The 23,459-nt window shown below is 47.6% G+C and overlaps 1 protein-coding gene across 1 annotated transcript; it reads left to right on the top strand.

Moving 5' to 3' along the window:
- Positions 1 to 2,047: 2,047 nt before the first annotated feature.
- On the top strand, positions 2,048 to 22,744 carry LOC119110194 (glutamate receptor 2). The gene is made up of 9 exons (XM_037233930.1): positions 2,048 to 2,116; positions 2,743 to 2,934; positions 13,894 to 14,080; positions 15,854 to 15,987; positions 16,908 to 17,126; positions 17,611 to 17,742; positions 18,710 to 18,861; positions 21,261 to 21,409; positions 22,403 to 22,744. The coding sequence occupies exons 1-9, from the start codon at positions 2,048 to 2,050 to the stop codon at positions 22,540 to 22,542; spliced, it is 1,374 nt and encodes a 457-aa protein (XP_037089825.1). The 3' UTR covers positions 22,543 to 22,744.
- The last annotated feature ends 715 nt before the right edge of the window (positions 22,745 to 23,459 follow it).

Below are 23,459 nucleotides of genomic sequence, written 5' to 3' on the forward strand. Positions count from 1 at the left end.
CATTCCGATCCGCCCACCCGTAGTGGGGTGGGTTCCAGTCGTTTAAGGACGCTCGCTATTTGCCGTTGACAGGCATGGCCTGCGGCCGATGACAGCGGTTGCGGTAAAGGTCAGTTGACGTCAGAGGGCAGGACGGACCGTGCGAAGCATCGCGGCACGTTAAGCTTTCGCCACTAAATCCTGCCGTTTCTTGAAATTGTGCGATCGGATGGTGGGGTTCAGGGCTCATACAACAAGCACTGTTTAGCGTGAGCGCTGATCCCAGAAATCCATCTATCCAAAGGGTCAGGATCAACTTAAAAAAGATCCGTTAACACTCGCTCTGACGGAGGCCAGCCTGACACCACCGTAGGTTCTTCCGTGATAGTTTCTGAACGGTATGGCGTAGCCGCCCCAAATTTTCTGTAACTGTAGACAATTAAATACCAGATCGTTTGGTATAACAAATTTAGATGTGCCTAGTAAGGTCACTGACCTATGACAGGTCATAGTCAGGCCATGGATTCTGCAAAGTCAATTTCTAGGGAATCGTTCAATCCGATGCAACAACCGTGCGTTAGGCAAAGACATACATCTCTGAGTTACTTTCCTAGGCAACAAAACAATTGAATGAACAAATTCTATTGACCTAAGGTCAGGTATAAAGGTCACAACAAGGTCAAAACCAACTTGTGTTAGTCCTCTAGGGCTTGCTGTATGGGATAGTTTCTGGTGCTCATTTCAAATTTATTGGTAACAGGAACCGCATCATACATCTTCCATGAGTTTCTAAAAGGCCACCTTGGGTCATTGGCCTAAAATGATGCAGGTCAACATTTTGTTTAAGGAACATACTGCCAAGCGTAATCGCTGTCGCTTACCCAATGGCAAAACTGAAAGCAGTCTCGTATGATTTTCATCACCATAACCTTCGAAAGGTCAGACAAGGTCACTGACCTTAAATGAGCATGTGACCTCCTGCTGAGATTAGATATCCAGGCTCTGAAACATTTTGGAGGCCAACCTGGATTTTGACCTTGTGTGACCTTATTTGACCCGAATGTCAAGGTCTAGGAGCCTCAAACTTTGATCTAGGTGAGTTCCCGTACAGGTTAACACACACGGCGAATTTAGTGTTTTTAGCTCTCTTAGTTTCTGATATCTCAGAGGGGGCTCAAATTGACCTCCCACCCGAGCGGAGAGTATCTAACCGGCCACCCGGGCGCGCGTTAAAGGTCAGATGTAAAGCAGCGTCAGCGCATTGGTATCACGACGATGGTGCGACTTATCATAAATAAGATAATTTGAGCCAGAGCACAAACACATGAGAGAGATACATATGTTAATGTATTTCAGATCCTGTGTACCTAGGCGTGTAATTTCTCGGCTTTTATTATAGGTAAGCCACATCTGGGTTAAAACGAGTGTAAAAATTTAAGCAAGTCATTTTCCAGCACGTGCTCAAACCATGGATGGAACTACTTGATTTTGATCTTGTGATGTCCCAGTTTCCGATATCGTTAAAGCAACACCCGAATTGGGTGTATTGTAAGGCGGTATGTGGACAATTCTTTTGTGTTGATAATTTTACAAACATTCTTGTAAATCGTCATCCGACTCAGGTCTACTGGAAAGGAAAGTTCAACTGTACGCCTGTTTTAGATATTCACATGACGTTGATGTAAAGCGTGCGAAAAATTGACACGAACTTTGGAATAGAAGTACCTTCAGCAGGAACTGGCCGTTGCCGCGCCTGCCACTGCCCCGTTGCCAGCCCACCACGGTTGTTGAAACATTGCCTCAGCCTCGTGCACTTGAGTTGCTGCGAAGCTCCTAATAGCCGCACGCATAGCCCAGCGCCGTCCCATCACTGCAAGCCTTGACTTTCCGCGCCTTGTTCTCCAGCGGTTGCCGTGGGCTCCCGTGGGCTCCCGTGGGCGCTTCGGCAGTCGAGCCGGACAGAAGACCGGGACCGGACCGGACGGAAGACCGGAACCGGACCGGACAAAGCGACCTGTGTCTGACGACAGGTCAGACAAGTGACCGGACGAGGCCGGCCTCCGGAGAAATGCAGCATCTGGGGCAATGGCCAAGCACCACCAATCACACCGACACGCTGGTAGTGGCGACATTTCATGTGAGTCGCGGTGTGTCACGCTCCCTAGTGGGGACTCTGTTTTACTTCGCAATACGAAACGACTGCGTCAAATTAATATGATATATCCTTCGGCATTGTGTCATGCCTTTTGGCGATAATGCAATTATAGTGCCGTTGCAACAAAATAGCGGCAAAATTTTGAAAGATTGCACAAAGAGCGCCGGGTGTCAAAGCCGCCAGAAAACCCATTTCTTCTTTAAAATGCTGGTTTGAGATACAACTATTTCGGAAACTTTTTGTTACTGATTTTCAATTTCCTGCTAAACGTTTTCTGCACAGATGAAGCACCTTTCTGCCCCCGAAACACACCGGAAATTTGCAACTTTTCGTTGTTTTTTTTGGGGTGGGGGGGGGAGACAAGCCACTGACTTTACCAATTTCTTTTATCAGAAGCTTTATAAAATATGAAGACGACATTGCAAAAAACGAATTGTTAATTTGCTCTCAATGACAGGCCAAACGGCCACGGAAAAGGAACATTTTGGACACACTACGTCAATCGACCCTGGCATGAACTGAGCCCCGACACTGATTGCGCTACGGTACATTTCGTTTGCCCCTGTCCTTAGTACTCCAACTTCAGGTGTATTGTCCTGATCTGACAGTACCCGCCGTATACGCTGGTGGACCCGGCGCGGCCGAACCACGTGACCGGCTTCTTGGCCGACCTGATGCAAGTACTGTCGGCCGCGATCGGTGTCTCCGTGGTGTACGACACGGACAACACTCCGGGGGACTTTGGCATCCAGTTGGAGAACGGCACCTTCACCGGCCTCATCGGCAGGCTCGTCAGCAAGGTAAGAATCCGTTGGACTGGCAGGCACGCTGGACGAAATGTCAGGGTCCTGCCGGGTGTCTCGGGATGGAAGAGGCCCGAAGACTCGTGTCTGTTGTAAACGACAGCAGGGTTCATTTTATTTTCTTGAGAAGTGGGTGGACATTATAACTAGCCTTCAATGGATGGGCATGCCCCGAGGGACCCTTGGGATTTACTGATAGTCGTGGTAGAAGTGCTGATCGCACGTGCCGAAATTCTCAGCACCAGAATTTATAAGGCTTTCCACTCTCTGTGGAACCATGGAGACGTTACGAAACATATCTTAAGCATATAGCTATTCTGTGTCCAGCCATAGGTAGGTCATGGCGTTTCAGAGCTAGCAGAATAAAGGGTAAGATTATTTTAAATTTGAGTTGCGACCAGTTTGTCAAAGAGGAGTCTGAGTAGTTTAAGAAATAGTTTGTAACGTAGTTTAAGGCAGTAAAATATTATAACAGGCGAAACAAACAAACAAACAAAAACACAAAGAATGAGTACTATCACGATTAGGGTTATGGAGTGTGAATGCATGTGTGAATTCGTCAGTCAGGAGATCTTTAGTCTAAAGGAGGAGCTAGGAAAGGTGCGGAGTGTGTGTCGAAAACTTAGGAGCAAAATTACAGCTCTGGAGGAAATGGTACAGGTTTTTAAAGATAGGCAGGATTGTTTAGAGTTTATTAAGGCTGAGGGGATGGCCAAACAGTCAACTGAGTGTGGTGAGCTGAATATTGGGGTTTTAGCCGTCTGTGAGGAACTCCAGGAACATTAAAGTAAGGTTAGATAAGGATAGGTGAGACAGGCATGATAAGGGTAGGCCAGATGTAGGTCAGGATGTTGGAAGGAAGAGGGGCTCTACTCGCAAGGGTGAAGGATGGCATGCGGTATGGAAGGGATTAAGGCCTACAGTATAAATGGAAAAATGCGGCTGCGCCTACCAGGACTAGTTTTGAGGCACTGCTGGATGATCCCATGGGTAAGATAGGACAGAGAAGCAGTCATGACGAAGCAGGGCTGTGGTAGTACGGGACTCACGAGTGAAACATTTAGGTAGGCTCTTCTAAAAACGTGGGAAAGGAAAGAGATATTTACCTAAGCCTACAGCCAAGGTCAAGAACCTGTCGTCAGTGGGAGCACAGGCCATCAGCGAAAAAACCAGGCCAGCGCAGTCATTAAGCAGGTAGAGGTAAACACTAACGGGTACGAGCATAGTGAGGAGATAATGAAGGATCTTAGGATCCTTTGAAAGATAATGCAGGATCTTTTGGCCTCTCTACATCATAGCGAAAATTGGAACACAGTAACAGGTCTTCTGCATAAGATTGGAACACCTCCTGAGTGCAGTTCCAGGACCTTACATCTCAAAACTTATGCTTCACAAACTTAACCCTGCCATATCCTTCACTGCAAAACCTTTTACAGTCGTTACTCACAAGGAGCATTTCTCCTCCTGCACAGGCTTATGCGTAACATTTTTGCTACGGGACGAATCATGTATATTAAAATCTTATAATTTTCATAACTTTTACTGCCAAGACTCATAGTCCTTCGGTATACACAACATTTCTCCTGCTGACAATGCTTGCCGAGGTGTGCAAAATGCGTGGACACCTAGCAGTGGCGTAGGATTAATTCGCAGATTTGGAGGAAACAACAACTGGGCAACGCTGCAATTAAAAGTGCGTTGCCGATACGAAAATGTATTGTTTCATTATGCTAAGTTATTTCGTCTAATTGTCGTGCTTCGCGTATGAGCAAAGGCTGTAGCTCTGGAAGTAAAAGCTCAATGAAGGGGAAATTTGTTTTTGAAGTATTGCTTTTGTCGTGTAGTATTGGAGCCTCATAGTCACTGTACTAGAAGTGCTGTCGCGTTTCAGTGAACCCCAGACAACTGGTGTTTCATACTCAGTCGGGGACCCGGTCCAGCCCTCATCGAAGTTTGGGAGATGTGCCACATTCGGGGCAAACACCGTATTTCGTGCATTTTGGGCAAGTTGCCCGCTTTCTCTGCTCGTCCCCCGAGCTTATTTTGCATCACTTCAGCAATGCACCATACAGTTTTCAATAAAGGAAATGCACGTAAAATTATTACCATCGTGGTTATGTAGATTGCAAGATTTCTGACAGTAATATTGTAGCGACGCCATGGAGTGGGGACCTTCAGTCTGATTTCACCCGTCCGAGTGTTTTCCTGTTTTGTTCCCTCCGAGATTTTGGTTAGGCTTGACCTATAGGTTGAGGTACTGGCGGTTATACTTTGTGGAGTATAGTCTTTGTCATATTGCACAAATGTCGACTAGAGGTGTTGGCCGAAGAAGCAGGATCGCTGATAAGTGAAGACTATGCAGGCTTTTTCAGTCGACATGATGACTTGCGTACGTTTTTGAAATAAAAGGTTTTCATTACTTCTCAAGTCTTGTCCTGTAGCACTAATGTCACACATAACGCATTGCAGCAGAAGTAATGTTGCGTATAAGTAAGGACTGTTAAAGACCTTGCTGTATAAATAATTACTGGTATATGGTTTGCGGTATAAGTGTTGTCGTGCACCGTTCGTGTCGTGCATAATTTTTTGCAGTGGAGGTAATTTTGCGTATAACACAAGTACTGCATTAATTTTTGCTGTAAAAGTCATGGTGTTTTTTTTTTAGTTCTGGCGTCATGAAATTTGTCTTGTGGCACTCATGTCGTGTATGCGCTTTTGAGGAGAAGTAATTTCGCGCCTAAGCTGAGGCTGTATAATTTTTGGAATAGATCTAATGACGGCTATATGCTTTTAAATTAAGCATTTTGTCGTGTAGTACTTATTTCATGCATAAGTATTTTCCGTAGAAACAATTTCGCGCATAAATCAAGTCTTTAAATTTTGCAGAAGCAGTGACGTGTATAAGCATTGTAGTACTGCTGTCGGTAGGAGTTCTTGCCATAGTACTGATGTCATGACACAAAATGCTGTGCGGACGTTGGGGACGCGGGTAACGAATCTCTCTCCCTGTGCTTTCATTGCTTTTTCTCTTCGTTTGGGGATTCTAGCAGTGTCTCCTCGGATCAATATGCCATGAAGCTTGATTATACTTATCTAACGTCGACCGCTTCGTTGCCATGCAACGTCCAGGTCTTGAGATAAGAGCATGATGCCCATGCGCACAAGACCTGCGCCGTAGGCTTGGCTGACATGTCTCAGGCCACACCCACTAATGAGCAAGTGTCTGTGTAGGTCTCAGCCAGCCACATACTGTACAATCCCTCACACGCCACGGTCGCAGCACGCACGGCTCTGAAGATTGGAGGAGACCAATCCACGGGTTGATTTGTCGGTACTTTGAAGGGAGTGTCCTGCATTCGGGACACATTTTGAAATCAGGCTCAGGTGATATCATAGGACCAATAACGTCTAAGAATAACGCTGGATAGTGTCCCTGCAGTACCAGCAAAAAATAATGAGGAAATTCATGTGAGTTATTTCCAGTTCAACTTATGCTGCCAGCGTGTTGTTAGCGCATTTAACTTTGACTTGCTTTGTAGCCCCAGAGTATAGCCCCCGTCCGAAACAACTGCCAACAAGGGAATCCAATCTACTGAGGACCGTCGTCACCTGCTACGGACTAGATATACCACTTCTGAGCTGCTTTCACCCGCACGTTGCGGGCCTTTTGACATAAAATGGCATCTCGTTTGGTATGACTGGTGCTAATTCAAAGGACCCCTTTGATTTGCACAGCGGGCGGCGAAGGCCATTTGGCGAGAAGCGGACTGGTTGAAATTTGAACAAAGTGTTACCAGAGACCATGTGATATTTTGAACTCCACAAGCCAAAGTGCGCCGGAAAAGAGCCACTCTGCGGCACGCCATGAAATAAATCAGTGTTTTGGTATGACGCTCCGTTGAATTCGGGGGAGAAATCGACGCCATGATATGACGTCTTGTTGAACTCGCGTGATAATGGCCTCTTGTTGGTATCTGTTTTCTTCGGATAAAGTGTTCCAAGCTGTCATAGCGTTATTGCAGAAGCAAATTGACCCTTCAGTGTATCGCAAACATTACAGAACACACACGTTCGAAAACGCACAAGACAATGAAAAATAATCATTTTAAAGTGTCATGAGCACGGAGTCCAATGATGTCTCTCCGCCGAAGCGTCTACTTCAAACCGAAATTCTGAGCTAGTCAATAGGATTTGAAAAAGCTGGTACTACCGATCAAATCAGACGCATTTGATCTAAGAATAAGCGAATAGCACACAAAGGTGACGCATTCCCTTTCGCAATGCGTGAAATATCCAGGACCATTAGCGTCTGTGACATGTGTGGTGCATTTGTTAACGCCTGAGCTAAAGGCTGAGCTAATAATCCACTGAACTTAACCTGAACGGAACTAACCACAAAGCGTGGGTGAAAAAGCGACACATCGCAGGCTTGCGGTGGGTGCAAGTAACCTGAAATGCTGCTTGGTTTTAGCTTCAACATTCCGCTGCGATATCGGCACAACAGTAAGCTGTTTTCAACTGCAACTTACTTCCGTGCCGCGGTTACATTGACAGTTCATGTCGTCCGCTAGCGTGTGGACGCGTGAGCATTCGGTGGGCCTCCTGTGTTGGGTGTGCTGCAGACACGCGAGGCCCACCGAATGAGACAATGGTGGTGGCAGTGTTCAACAGCAAAGCATTCACCGTAATGCCATTCACCGGTCGTGTTTAGCCAGTGCATGATGAATGCTGAACAACACGCAGATGTCAGTACTTTTGCATGCAGGGAATTGGTATGATGCGTTATGACGAGGCTGTACCCAGCTGCAACTGGCGTTTAGTTCACTCCTCCGATAGTCCAAATATAGGCCATTTCAGCTCGATCCGACTATTCTGGATGCATCCTTCGCCCGATCCTTTTCTATCCTTGAAACGAAGCCGGTTCGGTACAGCCTAACAGAATATTGAATAGTGTGAATTTGTGTCAATTCTCCTTCAAATTTTTCTGTTTTGATTGGTAGCGGCAAATGTGGTGCACAGGACATATTTTCAAGCTGATATTGTTTGCGTTTTGCTGCTGCACTCTGGAGTGTAGCCTAACGAATAAGAACTTTAAAAAAGGTTTAGCAAAAGCTAAAGGTAAGCGTGGTCGTAATAAGCTACGATACATGTCTTATGGTGTGCTACAAACTTCCACGGTCAGCGCCGCTGCACGCCGACGACATCCCTTTGCATACTCCTCCTGGCTCCGCTCGTCTCTGTCCGCTCCTCACGCCCCGGCGACCCGACCCAGACACGGGTCACGTGACCACGGGCCAATGAGCGCGCGCCGTGCAGGGCTGCGTCCCGGCGCATCGCGCCGGTCAAGGTGACCGGAGCCTCGACTATCCCGGCTGCACCGGACCGGCCGCACCAGCGCTCAGACACACCAGGCCAGACAAAGCTGCACACAGGTAGCTGCACGCGGACCCCTGCAGAATAACGATGAGGAACTCAGTGTCTTAAAATTTCAGCTCATTCGGAACCTTCGCGCTGGGATGGACATGCTAATTTAGTCTTGGGACCCGGCGTAAACGCCACTTCTAGGTCCTGCACTCTCCTGAGGTGCACCCCATGTTCGTGGTAACTGATGGCAGTGCTAAGTATTGTTTTTAGCTAATGCTCTGTATGAAACTTTTTCACTTCCGGCTTGGCCGCCTGTTTTTCAGCCCTTAACGCCGACCTGTAAAGGGAGTGGTGAGTGCTTGAATCATTTGTGCCCTTTGTCAACTTTATGTTGCAGTGTCTGCACAGACTGGGAGCATTTTATGGAAGTACGTGCCTGCCTTATTTTTCAAGTGTGATATTTTGCTGAACTTTTCACTCTTCAGAATGGGTACAGCTCGAAACATTGAGCATGGGCGCTGCATGGCCTTCAGCAGTCGATGCGCCCTAAAACCCCAAATCAACATCATCATCATCATCGAAACATTGAGCGCCATCATTGTAATTGATATTAAGTTCAACGACGTTCAGCCGGCACCTCCTGGTGTATTAAAGGTATTAACAAACAGAAGAACTTCGGACTCTAAACATTTTGAGCATACCCCAGGCTTAAAATGCAGCGAGACCCCCTCCTGATATGCCTCCCGAGCAAATAAACCGGCCATCTCACCTGACCAAATACATCAAAGCATGTGTGTTTTCGTTATCGGACACACTAACTGGTGATATAACGCCAACCGAGACAGTTAATTCAGCTAGATCACTGAATGAGGCAACGTAGCCGCCCGCTGAGGTAGGTGCTGTCCGAAACACTGGTGTTGTCATTCAGAAGAATGAACATGGCGCCCCACCCTGCATTTTTCATGCGTTGTGACGAGGCATGACTGGATGTAACTCAATGCAGCTCAACGGGACCTGACGCGACAGCCGGAAGGCGTCACGTTTACGGCGGGTTGCCATGGATACCGAGTAAACAACATTTTTATTCAACAATCCTATTGTTTGTTTTTGTCAGCATTGACAGACTAAATCATGACATCATGCTTTGACCACTTGATTGCATTTTTAATACGCATATGCATCAAACGTGACACCGTGGGAAGAGTACCTATGTGGCTGATTAAGACATTTAGTTTGTGCCTGAAAGTAATACAATCGACGATACTGGGTCGCCCTGTGAACAAGGGTAGGCGCATTGATGGCGCAGGGAGCGCTCTTCATTTGCACGAAAATGGGCCATGGACCCAACAATCATGGGCATGGACCCAGCAATCATATACATGGGCGCAACAATCATGAACATGGGCCCAAGTGAGGATGGACCCGATCTGCGGCCTTGGTCCTCTATCAGCACTAAGAATAAACAGATGAAAAAATAGGGAGTCGTTAGCTTTTTGTATGGGATCTTGGGAATATTGCAGGCCCAGAAATAATGGTACCAATCATGGTGAAGCGTCGCATCTCGAGAGATCCATGCCACCACCTATCCCCACCCCCACTGTTGATTTCCAAATAACAGTCACCCTCAGCGCTAGAAGCAATGGAAAAGGTACGCCGGAAAATGCTAGGCCGTTTCCCTCTCTCAGGTGTGGGTATCAGCCAGCTGTGCTTTGATGTGTGCTAATCCCACTGTTGGAATAATGAAATTTCGCCGTGCTTCGCGATGTTAAAAGTAGACAGCGATTTTTATGTTCGCAGTGCTCCGCAGCCGGCCATAGGCACCGAGGAACGTTTTTGATAGAATCAGTGAAATCACTCTCGTGTGAATTAAAATAATGACAGCAAGGCGACGTTAAATGACCAAGCTACTTATTGCAGGCTTGTGTATGAAATTCATTCCTTTAACTTATCTAACTCAGATGGCTTTCTTTCTCGTCACCGTTTGCCTCCTTTGAAGCCGGACAGAGGCGCATGTCACTGCACCGAACCTCTCGGCTGCCGCACGACAGCCAGCCATTCATGCGACATGCGCGCAAATCCCGTGTCGCGCCGCACCGCGTGCAAAAAAAAAAACGTGCCAAGGTTCAGCCTCAAAAACAGTTGCGTAAATTTTGAGCCCCATTACTACAATGCCAAATACCCACAGATCCCGTTTTCGTACCTGCCCACGATGGAAGACAAAAAGCCATTTTGCGGGGGTAGCCGCCCGTCGCATAATTGTATGCATCAACATGCACGCTGTTCGGGACCTCACTGTAACATGCTTAAGCTAAGAGCGTGTGTCTTTCTTTGTGTAAGAGCACATGCCTCAGCCAGATGTACATCACAGCTGGCGGGATTGTCGTGAAAGACGCACATACGACGGTCTCAGCCTTCAGGACGCTCCACATGAATTCAATTCATGGATGAATTGAATTAAATTCACCCTCATCCGATACCGGTGTTAGTCACAGCACGCGCGACAGGGGGATTTTGGCGTTTGGCTGGGAGACATTTTTCGTATATGTAGAAAAGCAATGTTGTGTAAAGGCCAAGTCGATGGAAACATTCCGCAAAGCTCGAGCAACAACAAATGAGGCGTCCCAAAACACATGGGCTGCCGACTGATGAAACCCTCGCAAGCTTACCGAAACTAATCGTGACACAATGTGCCTTGCTGAGATGCGAATGTCTGTTATGTCTCTGCGGAAAGTGCTCCACTTGTGGAAGCCGTGGCACGCAGCGAAACGAGCAGCAGCGGCAAGTACAGAGAGCGTTTCACATTTGTGTGGTCAGAACTGAAATAGTCATTTTGAAGATCGTTCGGTGCGGTTTTCAGCCCTGCTTTTCTCGATGCATAAAGCCCTCTAGTTTTTGCGCTTCACTGCCGCGAATATGCGCAACTTTCTCGTGCAGACTATTTCAAAATTATCCAGGCATGCACGGCTCCATCGAAACGTCATTCAAATCCTGCCACCTCATTGGTTATGCGGCGTTAAAGGCCAACAAGAATAAAACCATTGAGCCATTCATACCTGGTGTTCGTGAGCACGATTTCTAAATATGAGGAACATCGGTTGGCTCTCAATCAATGTCGTGCGGGCTAAACAAACTTCAATCATGAATAACGTTTTGTGTTACAAAATGCAAGAGGTTGGGCGTGGTTCCTGGTTGTCACGGAGACAAAACTTGTAATCGAGTGGCTTACGAATAGCGCCACAGCCCAGCGCGCGAATACAAGCTAGCACACTATTCTCTCGGATAAATGCGCAAGAACATCGTAAGGAAGTGTCAAAACACCATCACAACGCAATCTTTGGTTCAGCAAACATCCCAGCGCTGCTACAGCCATCTCTCGGGAGAACGAAGTACTGCAAATGAGTGCCAGGTAGGGTGGCAATTTCGCGCGACCGGTTCAGCAGCACAGACCGACAGTCATTCTGCAGCATGAGTGTAGGAATTGAAAACATCACTGTGCTTTGCTCTTGAGATCATCGCACATCTAAAATGATGAATGTTGAATTGAGTACATATGCTCATTTTCCTACTTTGCCCATCTTGGTTTGCCGGCATAGCACGTTGCATGGCTTGTGCCGGAGTTGTGCCGGGTGATGATCAGTACACTTGAGCCATAAATGGGGAAGCTGGAAATAGTGTGGCATGCTAACAAAGATGTTCACAACGTTCTACTCAAGATCCCATGACTTTTTTTCAAAATACCGCGTAACAATCACGGAACAACAGCATCCATACACTACGTTGGAAGAGTCCGTCAAAAACAGCCATCATGCACAGGTTGTCGTTTGACATCAACATCAACCGGTGCAGGCATCCATAAGTAACTTCAATATTTTTTGTGGGCTATAAATTGTTTCGTGGGCTTTATGTCTCATTCCTACCACCGAAATGTTCACTGCTTACTATTGGTTTGTGCAATTTTGCAAGTGACAAACTGGATAGGTTCAGCCGAAATTATTAAAAACAGTAAACATCCTGCACAAATAACGACTTCTTTACAAAGCAATTCTGAGCTATTCGGAAATATTTTGAGAAACTGGCATTACCGACCAAACCAGACGCGTCTCATCTAACAATAAGTGAAGAGTGCAAACGAGGTGGCATGGTCTCTTCAAGTACAACCTGTTTGTGATAATGCCACTGCGCCAACGGCCTGGAATCTCGACAAAGCATCCGTGTTTGTGTCAGCCACCGTGTCTCAATCGGGTCTACGTTCGAAGGAATGTTGCATGCTCTATGTGAAAGCGGGCCCTCTGAAAACACATGTGGATTTTCGGATTACGAAGGATGAAAATGGGTTAATCTTGAACACTCGCAACCCTTGACAAAGGAAATGATAGCAAGGAGGGCTGCTTTGGTGCTTTTGTGTCGCTCCTTATGAGCTGAGGTTTCTCCAGACCTCCGATTCAACCTGAGACCGATAAATAATGAACTCATTGTCGACCAAGATGGAATCGCTGTAGATTGTGAGACTAAATGAACGAGGCCTAAGAAACAGGGCTACGTGCTGATCTTTATTTTGGTATGCACAGTTAAGCTACTACAAAAGCTCAATCGTTCTCCAACAAACTCATTCAAGGCCAAACATGAAACATACTCTGCGCACGCTTTTACACAAATTGCTGACGCGCATGGACCGTTCCGCCTGGCTCGCCGCCTCACCCTGCTACCCTTGTGGTGACAGGCACCACTCGTGACCTGATGCAGCGCCGCCGCCGAGCGCTGACGCGGCACAGTCACCGCTCTGACACCTACAGTGGGCTCAATCGCGCCGTGCGCTCGGCGCTGTGCCGCGTCACCAGTGACGGCACCCGGCGTCGTACAGCAGAGGGCGGTACCCCATCGGTCTGGCGGTCCATTCGCGCCGTTGCTGGAGGCCGCAGGTCGGGTCGTCTGACTCCGGATGCCAGTCTCGATGTGCTGGACGCCTGCTTTGTGGGCGTAGGCCCTCGTGTGGCTGGCGAGGAGGTGGCCAGTCGGGCAGGGACGATTTATAGTAAAACGGAACATCGCATATCTTCAGGACTTCATCCATTCTTCTTGCAAGGCTCGAGAGTATTCGTAGATGCCATTAATGAAAACTTGAACAACTGCAAATCGTTGTTGCACAGCGCGCACCCCGCTGCAACCCAGCGGAACGCCTCATGGTACCTGGCGATGTGGTTTTGGGCCCGATGTCGTACTCACTGGCCTGGGGTAAACGCGTCTGACCCTGCATCACTCCTAGCACAATCCGACACTTAGCCCACGCCATCTACACCAGATGTCAAGTGTGTAACCAGTGGGTTGGAATGAGGAGGGGGGGGGGGGGGGGGGAGGGGCATAAACCCTCTAGTTTTACACAAATGGGCTTTGGATCCCAAAGTATAAATCTGAAAGCCACGTTTTGGCATCCCACCCGTTAAAAGCATCAGTGACCATTCTCGACACGCAGTGGATCTTTCCAGATCTCATTGCTCTCCGCAGCCCATCGCCCCGATTCTTGACATATTCCACAGATATCTAAGGCGAGCAGCCACGCCATCCGTGACATGAGCGTGCACCCTCCCTCCTCAGACGGCGCACGTGGGCCTGGCTCCGATGAGGTGGAGGCACACTCGACAGCAAGTAGTCGATTTCGTGGGCAAGGTGCCCATCGCAATTGACAAAATCAGCTTCCTGGTGATGGGACAGCCTCGGACCAGCATGAACGACATCGGCTCTCTGCTCACACCTTTTCACACGAACGTTTGGCTATGCCTGTGTGAGTATATTGACAAACATATTTTCATCTGTGTTCATTTCTATCGATGGATGCGGCAGGAGTGCAGTGGTTAACCTGCACAACTGTAACCCAGATACACGGGACTCGATTCCCCGCGGTGCTCGCTCTTCCTCTCAGAAAGAAAATAGGCATGACATGACAGGGTAAGTGCTGATAACACGCGATAATAGCAGTCGTACCAGGAGGAATAAGGATATTGCCTTGTTGTCCATATGCTAAAATTAAATATCAGATGTTACGTTTTCCTTTCTAAACCTTTACACCACAAACTATTAAATATCGCCTAAGTTGTGGTATCCATAGGCTGCAGGCATGCGATGATTCAGTCACCTTGTAATGCAGGTTTAAGCCCGAGGCACGAAGAAATTAAATGTTATTGGTATAGAGGAATACTGCCAAGCAGTCCTTTGGAGTTCTAGCAGCATCTTGCCTATGTTCGTAACATACAAACCTACCGATGTGAGGGACTGGGTTGTGGTAAAGAAAAAACATAGGCTCCGTTAGTGAAAATTTGTGCAAGCAATATTTCTTTCCTTCAGAAAGGATGTCAGGATAGGGGAACTGTCCGTTCCTACTCGACGACCGAGGGGACGCGTCCCCCATCCCTCCTGTTGGTGCATCAAACCTCATACCTCTGGTTTATCTGGTAGCTTCTTGTCGCTCCTAATGTGACAACGATCGGGCCATGCCACAGCGCATGCGCTTCTTAGTTCTCTCAACGTGACAATAACCGTCCGCGCTGCTTGCAGCAAGGCCAGCCGGGTGGCGAGGCTGGAGCACGCAACCCGGCGCACTCACGTCAGCTTCCGGATCAGATGCATACGCGTATGCGTTTCCGCTTTGTCGTTACTAGTTACGAGCTGCATACCATGCATACATACGAGCTTACATACCATGCTGTACAACGTGTACGACACCCGTCACTGTTGTTCAGGCCTTTTGCCACGATTGCAATGGCTGATATTGCCATCGTAAAAAAAGCTACACTTATTCAACACATTTAAGATTAAGCCTTGAACGTGGTAATATATATATATATATATATATATATATATATATATATATATATGTGTGTGTGTGTGTGTGTATACATATATGCATATATGTATGTATGCATATGAATATATATACATATATGCATATATGTATATATGCATATGAATATATATATATATATATATATATATATATATATATATATATACTCATAACTCGACTTACCATGCATAGTTCCAAAAAATGGCTTACCGACTTGATACAGTTGGTATCATATTACTTATCTATAATAATTATTTATTTAGTTGACAATAGCACATTCAAGTCTACTTATGAACAATGCAGTATCCAACATACATTTGCAGTGAATTTGCACTCATCACCTTGACCGCCTTTATGCCCAGTCTTTGTCTTTTAACCCTTTTTTATTGGTGGGAGGCTTTTGACGAATCATGCCGCAAGCAGGACGTTCGCAGTAAATACCGGTGACTTACAACAGTGTATGTACAACAGTGGCATAGGTGGCCACGGATGGTGCTGCGGCCAGAAGACCGCATTGCGCTTCCCTTCACTGCTTTTATTGCCGTGGTCACACATGAGCACACACGGCTTTCCAAGGCGACATGGCCACGCATGGCTGGTCACACAAGATAGATAACCAACGATGGCCACACATGGCTGGTAAGTGCTTGCTGATACAAAAGATGTCGGTATTCGGCCTCATGGTAACCATGCGCGTTGACGGCGCCTTGCCAGTAGGTGGGATGCTGTTGGCTTCTGTTCTGCTTCGTGTCACCGTGACCTTCACCCGGCCTTATGACCTGGAGGACGACCGCACCTTCGGCATAGTCTCCAGCCTCCTGCACGTCTACGCCTGCGTAGTTCAACAGGTCAGCTTTGCTTCCATACTACAAGTATAATTAATGGGGTATCATTATGTTATACCGGAGATTGTTTCACATTTGCATGGGGTTCTGTATAGAAATAGTCATTCGGAAGATCGTTCAGTGCAGTTTACAGCCTTGCCCTTCTAAAGACTTAGAAGCCACTGGCTTCTGAGCTAGACGTTCACAAACTTGTGCCGACTCTTTCGTACAAACTATTTCAAGTTCACCTAAGCGTGCGTGACGTCATACATACATGAGCAAAAATGTCCACCCCAATGGACCCGTGGTGTTCAACGCCAAAAAAATGTAAGCAAGAAGTAATTCGTGTCTGGCGTACGTTACCACAATTCCTGGCACCAATGGACTTAAATCGGCTCTCAACCGATATTGTATTTTGAGCACATTTCTTGCAAAATATCGCGTTTTGTGCTACATAATGAAAGAAGCTGAACGCTGTTAAGAGCTATGACGGAAATAGTACTTGTTATCGACACCTTAAGAAAAACGTCATAACGAGCATATGAATGCAAGTAAAGGATATGAAATCAGTGACGAATCAATATGCAAGAACTCCATGAAAAAAACCCAAAACACACGCGTAAAATGATGTTTGGGTTCTGGAAACACTGCATGCCTTAACACGACCCCCCCCCCCTCATATGCCGGGGGAGGACGTCATTGCTCACATTTACTTCTTACGTCAAAAATAACAGCCTGGAAGCAAAGAAATCGAGTACTCACAGTCTTATTACACCACCGTCAGCTGTTGCTTGCACACACTCAACACATCACACAATCGGTTCTAAGTACCCGTGTACTTAAGCCCTGCCACAAACCTCCGCTGGCCTCTTGAAACGTGCGCTGCGTTCGTCGATCGCTCCTCCATGGGAGGGGTTGACCTGAGACGCTGCGCCTGTCCGCAGGGCTGGTCCACCACCCCTTGCCGCGCCTCCTGCCGCATCGTCACACTGGCCGCACGGGTCCTCGGCATCCTCATCTACGTCGAGTACTCGGCCACGCTCATCTCGGTGATGACCGTGCTGCAGACGAGCACGGAGGTCAGCTCGGTCGACGACTTTGTCGACAGGAGCGACTGGTCGCTGCTCATCCAGCCGGGCGTGGCCTACAGCAGTGACTGGAAGGTCGGTGTGACCTGCCGCTGGTGTTTGGGGTGACAAGTCCAGCATCCGTGCCGAGGCGTTTGCGACAAGATTGGTGGCATTGGCTGTCTGTTCCCGTTGTAGTGTCACATGATGATTTGCGATGACGCCTAGGTCGTCGGATGCAAAGTCTAATTGTGGCATGGCATCATTCAACACGCTTTCGCCAAGACTACCAATTTGGATAGGATTCCCGACGACGGCTTCGACCTTCCTTCATTCCATAGTTATCACACTCAATCATGATGCCATTTATCAAAATTTGTTGACACTCTTCTTTATTGTGCAGATATGAGCAGGGGTTTGGCGTAACCAGAAATGACTCAGACCCAGACTCACACTCGCAAATGACTTGACTCAGATGCTCAGCACCAGGTGGCACGCTGCGTTGCCCCGGACTGTGAGCAACCGCGACGGCGCCGCCGCCTCCTCAGATTTCCTCCAGAACAACTCTATGCGCTTTCAGACGAGCAAGGAGGCCTCGCTGAGAACACTTTATGAGCGCATGCAGACTGGACGCCAGATCAAGACCCTGACCCCGGAGACCATGGGACAGATGTTTGAACCGAAGACGGTCACCTCCTTCGATCGCGATCAGGTGAGATTGGAGTAAGTTCACCGGCGTGGCCGATGAGAATATATTCACTGATTACACACACACACATATGTATATATATATATATATATATATATATATATATATATATATATATATATATGTTGTGTGTGTGTGTGTACACGTATAGTCATGTGTGTGTAAGTGTGCGTATGGGTGCCTTCTTGCGTTCGTACGTGCGTGCGTGCGTGCGTGCATGCGTGCGTGCGTGCGTGCGTGTGTGCGTTTGTGCGTGCGTGCGTGCGTATTTAGTATGCGTGCTGGTTGTAAACACTGCGTATAACATTCTGAAGCATGAGCCTCCGTTCATCTATCTCCTACTTCGTGGGCACTGTGCCACTTTGATGTGCTTAATTTAAATTCATATGTTTGTAAGGTACGCAGTACTCTGGTTGTGGTACGCGCCGAAAAGACTCACGTGCTGCCATATGCTCTTTGTCTTATGCCTGTTAATAGGTTTTCCGGATATATTTAGTATCCTATTTAGCAATGCGCTCTATAGTAATCTACCTTACTACGTTGCCTCTGTAATACATTCCTTGCAATAATGAAAATTCAAAAGGACCACATATGACACAAATATATCGGTCTTATTCAATATTTGTAGTAGACATGAGCAAATGGTAGGGAACTTGTGCTATGAGATAGCTATTGTACCAATGCATATTCTTCGACGAAAGTGTTCGTCGATCGCGTTATTTGAGGCACGTTTGGTCAAACATTTCAACCCCTTTTAGCTCTCTTTTAGCTGTCGCATCACGCTATGGCTTCTTCAGGTACAAAAGCCCGTCGATAACAGAATTACCGTTTGCGTTTCAGGTCCCCAATGATCTGCACCAAACCCTCACTTCACCTGGAATACCATTCCAACTCTCTCACAATACACCAGATGTAGGGCGTGTGCACGGAGCGTGAACCTAATTCAGTCTCGGTTGCTGTTAATTGGCAGGCATTGATCGTCTTCGGCGAGCGGGCCTGCGGGCTGGTCTCCCTGCCGATGCAGCCCAGCTCCAGCTCCGCCCAGCCCCCGCCTAGAGCCGGCACGCCGGTGTTCCTGGTGATGCAGAAGCACATGCCGCTCAAGCCGGAGATAGACCGAGTGTAAGCGAACTAGCTGATGTAGTAACAAGAGCACGACGTTTGGGAAGTACCACGCCGCAATCAGAAACAGTTTGATAGTCGTTGTGTTTTGTATTCATCGGTGCGGTCCGAAGACGGGACACGACAGCTTATTAGTTGATTTCACCAAATCCTTTCACTTTCAATGAGTAGAACTTGTCGTGTTTAGCGCCCTCGACAAGTTATGGTCGCAATCTAATTTCTCCTCAAAACAGTGTCGCACAGCAGCTCAGCGTCGAGCTCAGCACTTCGGCTACATCGCCTTTCCGCACACTTAACTGACGAAAGAGGGATGTGCCCGGTCTCGAGGGCGGATCCGTGGGACGATAATTGGGGAGTGGTAACTCCCGACAGGACAGTCGGAAACCGGGCGTTTTTGACCTTGAAAGCTCCATATTCGTGAACATGGTGCTGCCTTTATATCTAACTCTCTGCGAAATTGACTGGTGAGATTGCTCTCGACCGGTCCGCACGTTTTCTGGGATTTCTTTTTGGACGACGGGTGGCCCGAGTGGCGATGAACGGATAAGTGTTGAAGAAGTGAATGTCCGCCAACTTCTATCATTGATCAAACACGTGGCCGTGAACATATTACTTTATTGTACAACGACAATAGATGGAATTTCCCTACATGCTTGGCTCTTGCCATGAGAGAGAAACAAACGCAGCCGGCCTACTGACGCAGTAGCCATATCGTATCATTTGCACAGTGTAGGCGCGCGGCTACTGCGGCATGCATGGCGCAGCAGGCGAGATGATGTTTTTCATTTGGCTCGTTTTTCCCATCGACGAAATTTCAACGTCACGGTGCCATGGGACGGGAGAGGCAACTTCAGATCAGCAGCCTTTATCATAAATGCAGTTATCTTTTCTTTCAGTTGTAATTCGCGAATTGTACATGTGCATTTAAAAATACGACTCATCAAACATGCACCTACAAAAAAACAAACAAGTACAATTCATGAAGCGATACGTCTATACGCACAAATCAACATATTTATGGATAATTTGAACAAGCAGACCTTGGCAAGCTTACTAAATGTCAGCGGATTTTGTGGTCATGATTCATGTGTGAATTGACTGCTCAAATCATCATCTCAAATCAACGACAGTTAAGCCTGTTGTTAACCAGCGAGTAAACTGAAAATGTGCTTGAGGCAGCGCCAGTTCCAAAGAATGATGATGAACCTGAAAAGATGGAGGAGTGCAAAATTCTTCAGGTACAGAAAAAAAACATAGCCTGGGGCCCACTAGAGGCCTTTTAGTAAGCATTAGACATGATTTGTTGCATGTGATGCCTTGATCACTAGCCTACCACCTCCGTCTAAATTTTTTGAGCATACAGGAAGACACTTTAATCGGACTCAATCCATTGGCATAAGTCGACTTGTTGAGTGACATGGGTCACACGGGATTTCATGAGGATCGTGGGTGACTAAGTCCTTTCTCATCCTAAGTCTACTGTGGCTGAATTAATGTCACGTATCAGTAACGCGAAACGTCATGCGACAGATGGATTCCTGGTTAATCTATTTTAGGTGCAGCCTGAGGATCGCTACGATGGCGCCAGGCGTCATTCTTTAACCGGCGGGGCCAGTAGATGTCACTGGACTCACATACTTAGCGAATCCAGCTGCAAATAATCTTGATTTGTGTTTGGGTACGTTATATGATTTCCATTTCAACTGTGCTGTCGTATGTTGAGTATTTTCAGTGCATATATATATATACATATATATATATATATATATAGAGAGAGAGAGAGAGAGAGAGAGAGAGAGAGAGAGAGAAGAGAGGAGAGAGAGAGAGAGAGATCTCTCTTCTCTCTCTCTCTCCTCTCGCTCTATCTCTCTCTGCTCTCTCTCTCTCTCTCCCTCTCTCTCTCTCTCTCTCTCGCTCTCTCTCTCGCTCTCTCTCTCTCTCTCTCTCTCGCTCTCTCTCTCTCTCGCTCTCTCTCTCTCTCTCCTCTCTCTCCTCTCTCTCTCTCTCTCTCTGTCTCTCCCCTCTCTTCCTTCATTCATGGTTTGGTGGTGACCACCGATTTTACGAACGCAATTACAAAGCGTACCATTTCCTGGACTAGTTGTTTGTTCTTTGTAGGTTTGAAATCACAAATCACAAACACAAACGGCGTGTAGCAAGTCTTTGTGGGAAATACTCCTGGAAACCGCTCGACAGGAATTTAAAAACTGTTGTTTCCACTCAAATGTTGCACAGGATATGCTTGCATGCTGACGGAGAGCATTTTCTTTTCTTTATTCTTAAACTCGCCTTTTGAATGGAAAACCCTTGACTTTTCCTGCTCTTATGGCTTAGCAAGCTAGCGAAGTGTTTGATAGATGCAGAAGTTTTTAATAAGGGAAATTTACGGTTTATTTCAGTATGCAGGCCTTGTACCAGACTGGAACAATCAAAGGTCTGTACAACCGCTGGTTCTGGAACGTCACTAACCAGGAGTGCCCCTCATCCACCGTGGTCCGCCCTCTGGCGTTCGGCGATCTCGGCGCCATACTCTTCATGGTCCCTGCTGGTGCGTTCCGTTGTCAGTCACTCGATGACATCTATGTCGTTCTGTTGACGATCACCGCCCGCAGACGTCCGGGTCGACGGGTTGAGAACCTCGACGCGTGCCTCGATGACATATGTGAGCCTGACGGTGAGGTGACCTCTGCACTACACCTTCACGATATCCGATGCATGACGACAAGCTTGGCTATCTGGCTAGGTCACCGAGTATATGTGCAATCCTTCCCATGGCCCTCACCTTACCTGGCATGGAACCGGCTTGTAAAGATGCCTTCATGCGCCTCCATGAACGACGATAGTATCGGCACGCTGTGAAAGATATGAAACACTACTTTGGGCGGATTTAGATCTGAAACGGGCGTGTATTGAGCGACCATTGAGTCCCCCGCGATGCAGGGCTGACGTTATCATCCCGTCAGTGCTTTTCCTTCCGACTCGCTTCGTGCCCTTGATGGTATAACAACTGCAAGGAAGGATTGTATTTGTGGCTGAAAAGTGAACGTCGTGTGTTTTTGGTTTTTCGTACTCCGGCTGCAAAGGATTGGATTGTGCAGTCGGTTTGCAGATCAATGCTGTTGTTCGTTTTGACATTCCCTGTCAGGGCCCGAGGTTTGATTCCCCGATGAAAGGTTCATTGTCACAGTTCCTGTCAGATCAGTAGGAGCATCTGCGGTGCGGTTTTTCACAAGCGGAGGATGGATTTGCTTTTGAAGATGCTCGAAAATTTTGACGTGGCGTGATCTTGCTTGGGTATTGCCTCCCCCCCCAATAAAACATCGCCCATTATCTATTGCAGGCAGAGCATTCGATGAATGAGACGCTTGCTGCAAACTCAGCTAGTGGAAAGCCACCTATTGCTGCTTCCATAGGACATCTAATGAGTGAACCTTATGCAGACAGTGTGAGTCCCTGAAGTCCCTGGGGAAGCTTGAAGTAAATGGATGCTTCCGGCCCATCATTGCTCGTAGCCGAATCAACATGGTGCAAAATGTTTCAGGACTCGTGCTTAGTTTGGCGGTCATGCTTCTGGAGGTCCTGTTTATGTACGCCGCAAACTGCACCAAGATTCAGTACCAGCGGCCCATGGTGCCAGGTACCACCAAAGTCCCGCGACACCAGCTGTGGAGGATGGACTGAAGACAGCAGCCACCAGCCCGGCTGACCAATAACAGTAATTGGGAAGACTAGAAGCACCGAACGTCGGACGATGCACTTGGCACGAGCTGTGGAGTGTGGGATCGGCGGGAGCGGATGCCGCACGTCACAATAGAGCGCAGCTCGGGAGCGGTGATGGAGAGTGAAGGGAGGCGTTGGCTTGTGGTCATGTCAGCCCCAATGCCACCTTACATGTGACACGGTAGTGCACTGGCTGCCTGACGTCGACAGCTTATCATGCTCTGTGGTGTGATGTAAGATGAATCACACGAGACAAACCTCGGGGCGCACGTCACGTGGCAATAAGGTTTTGATTAAGTATCGGCCTGGTGCACTGCCCCATCATTTCCGTGAGTTGCTCTCAATCACGGATAGCCCCACGGGTAGTCGAAACACAAAACGATGTGGCCGGTGCTAAGCTAGCCAAGCCGGCACAGACAGTAAATGCTCACGGACATGGTGATAGCACTTTGTAGTAAAATAAGATAATGTCTGGGTAATGACATGAGCATTCGGTGATCCAGTGGACCCACGTGCCTCGTGATCTGTTAATTGAAAGCGCGAAAGACCTACATGGCCGCTTTGTCTCTGCACGCCGTAACCTATCTGGGGAGCGATTGGTAATGACACACATCCTTCAGTGTTTGCATAGGTGCAATGCACGTGCAGAACCATTGCATGCAGCATGCCAGGAATCGCTGCCAAAGGGAAGCAGCCATATGGAAAGAATTGCCGACGTTATTAATTGCAGAACGCGCCCTAGAGATTGACACCTGAGGTGCCACCTGTTCGATGCGGCATCTGTACCAGGCTGACGTGCTGCTCGTCATGACCATGCTAGATGTTACATGCATTGCTATGACTTGTACGTTGCAGAATGACTGCGGTTGGCAATGTTA

This window comes from Pollicipes pollicipes, unplaced genomic scaffold (genome assembly GCF_011947565.3).
Source record: "Pollicipes pollicipes isolate AB1234 unplaced genomic scaffold, Ppol_2.1 Scaffold_7231;HRSCAF=8579_pilon_pilon_pilon, whole genome shotgun sequence".
NCBI lineage: Eukaryota > Metazoa > Arthropoda > Thecostraca > Pollicipedomorpha > Pollicipedidae > Pollicipes > Pollicipes pollicipes.

Bases quoted from the DNA above. Each gene is read 5' to 3' on its own strand.
- LOC119110194 (XM_037233930.1), top strand. From the start codon at position 2,048: ATGCAGCATCTGGGGCAATGGCCAAGCACCACCAATCACACCGACACG. The intron at 2,117-2,742 runs GTGAGTCGCGGT...CTGATCTGACAG, and splicing joins TGGTAGTGGCGACATTTCAT to TACCCGCCGTATACGCTGGT. The intron at 2,935-13,893 runs GTAAGAATCCGT...CTCCCTCCTCAG, and splicing joins TCGGCAGGCTCGTCAGCAAG to ACGGCGCACGTGGGCCTGGC.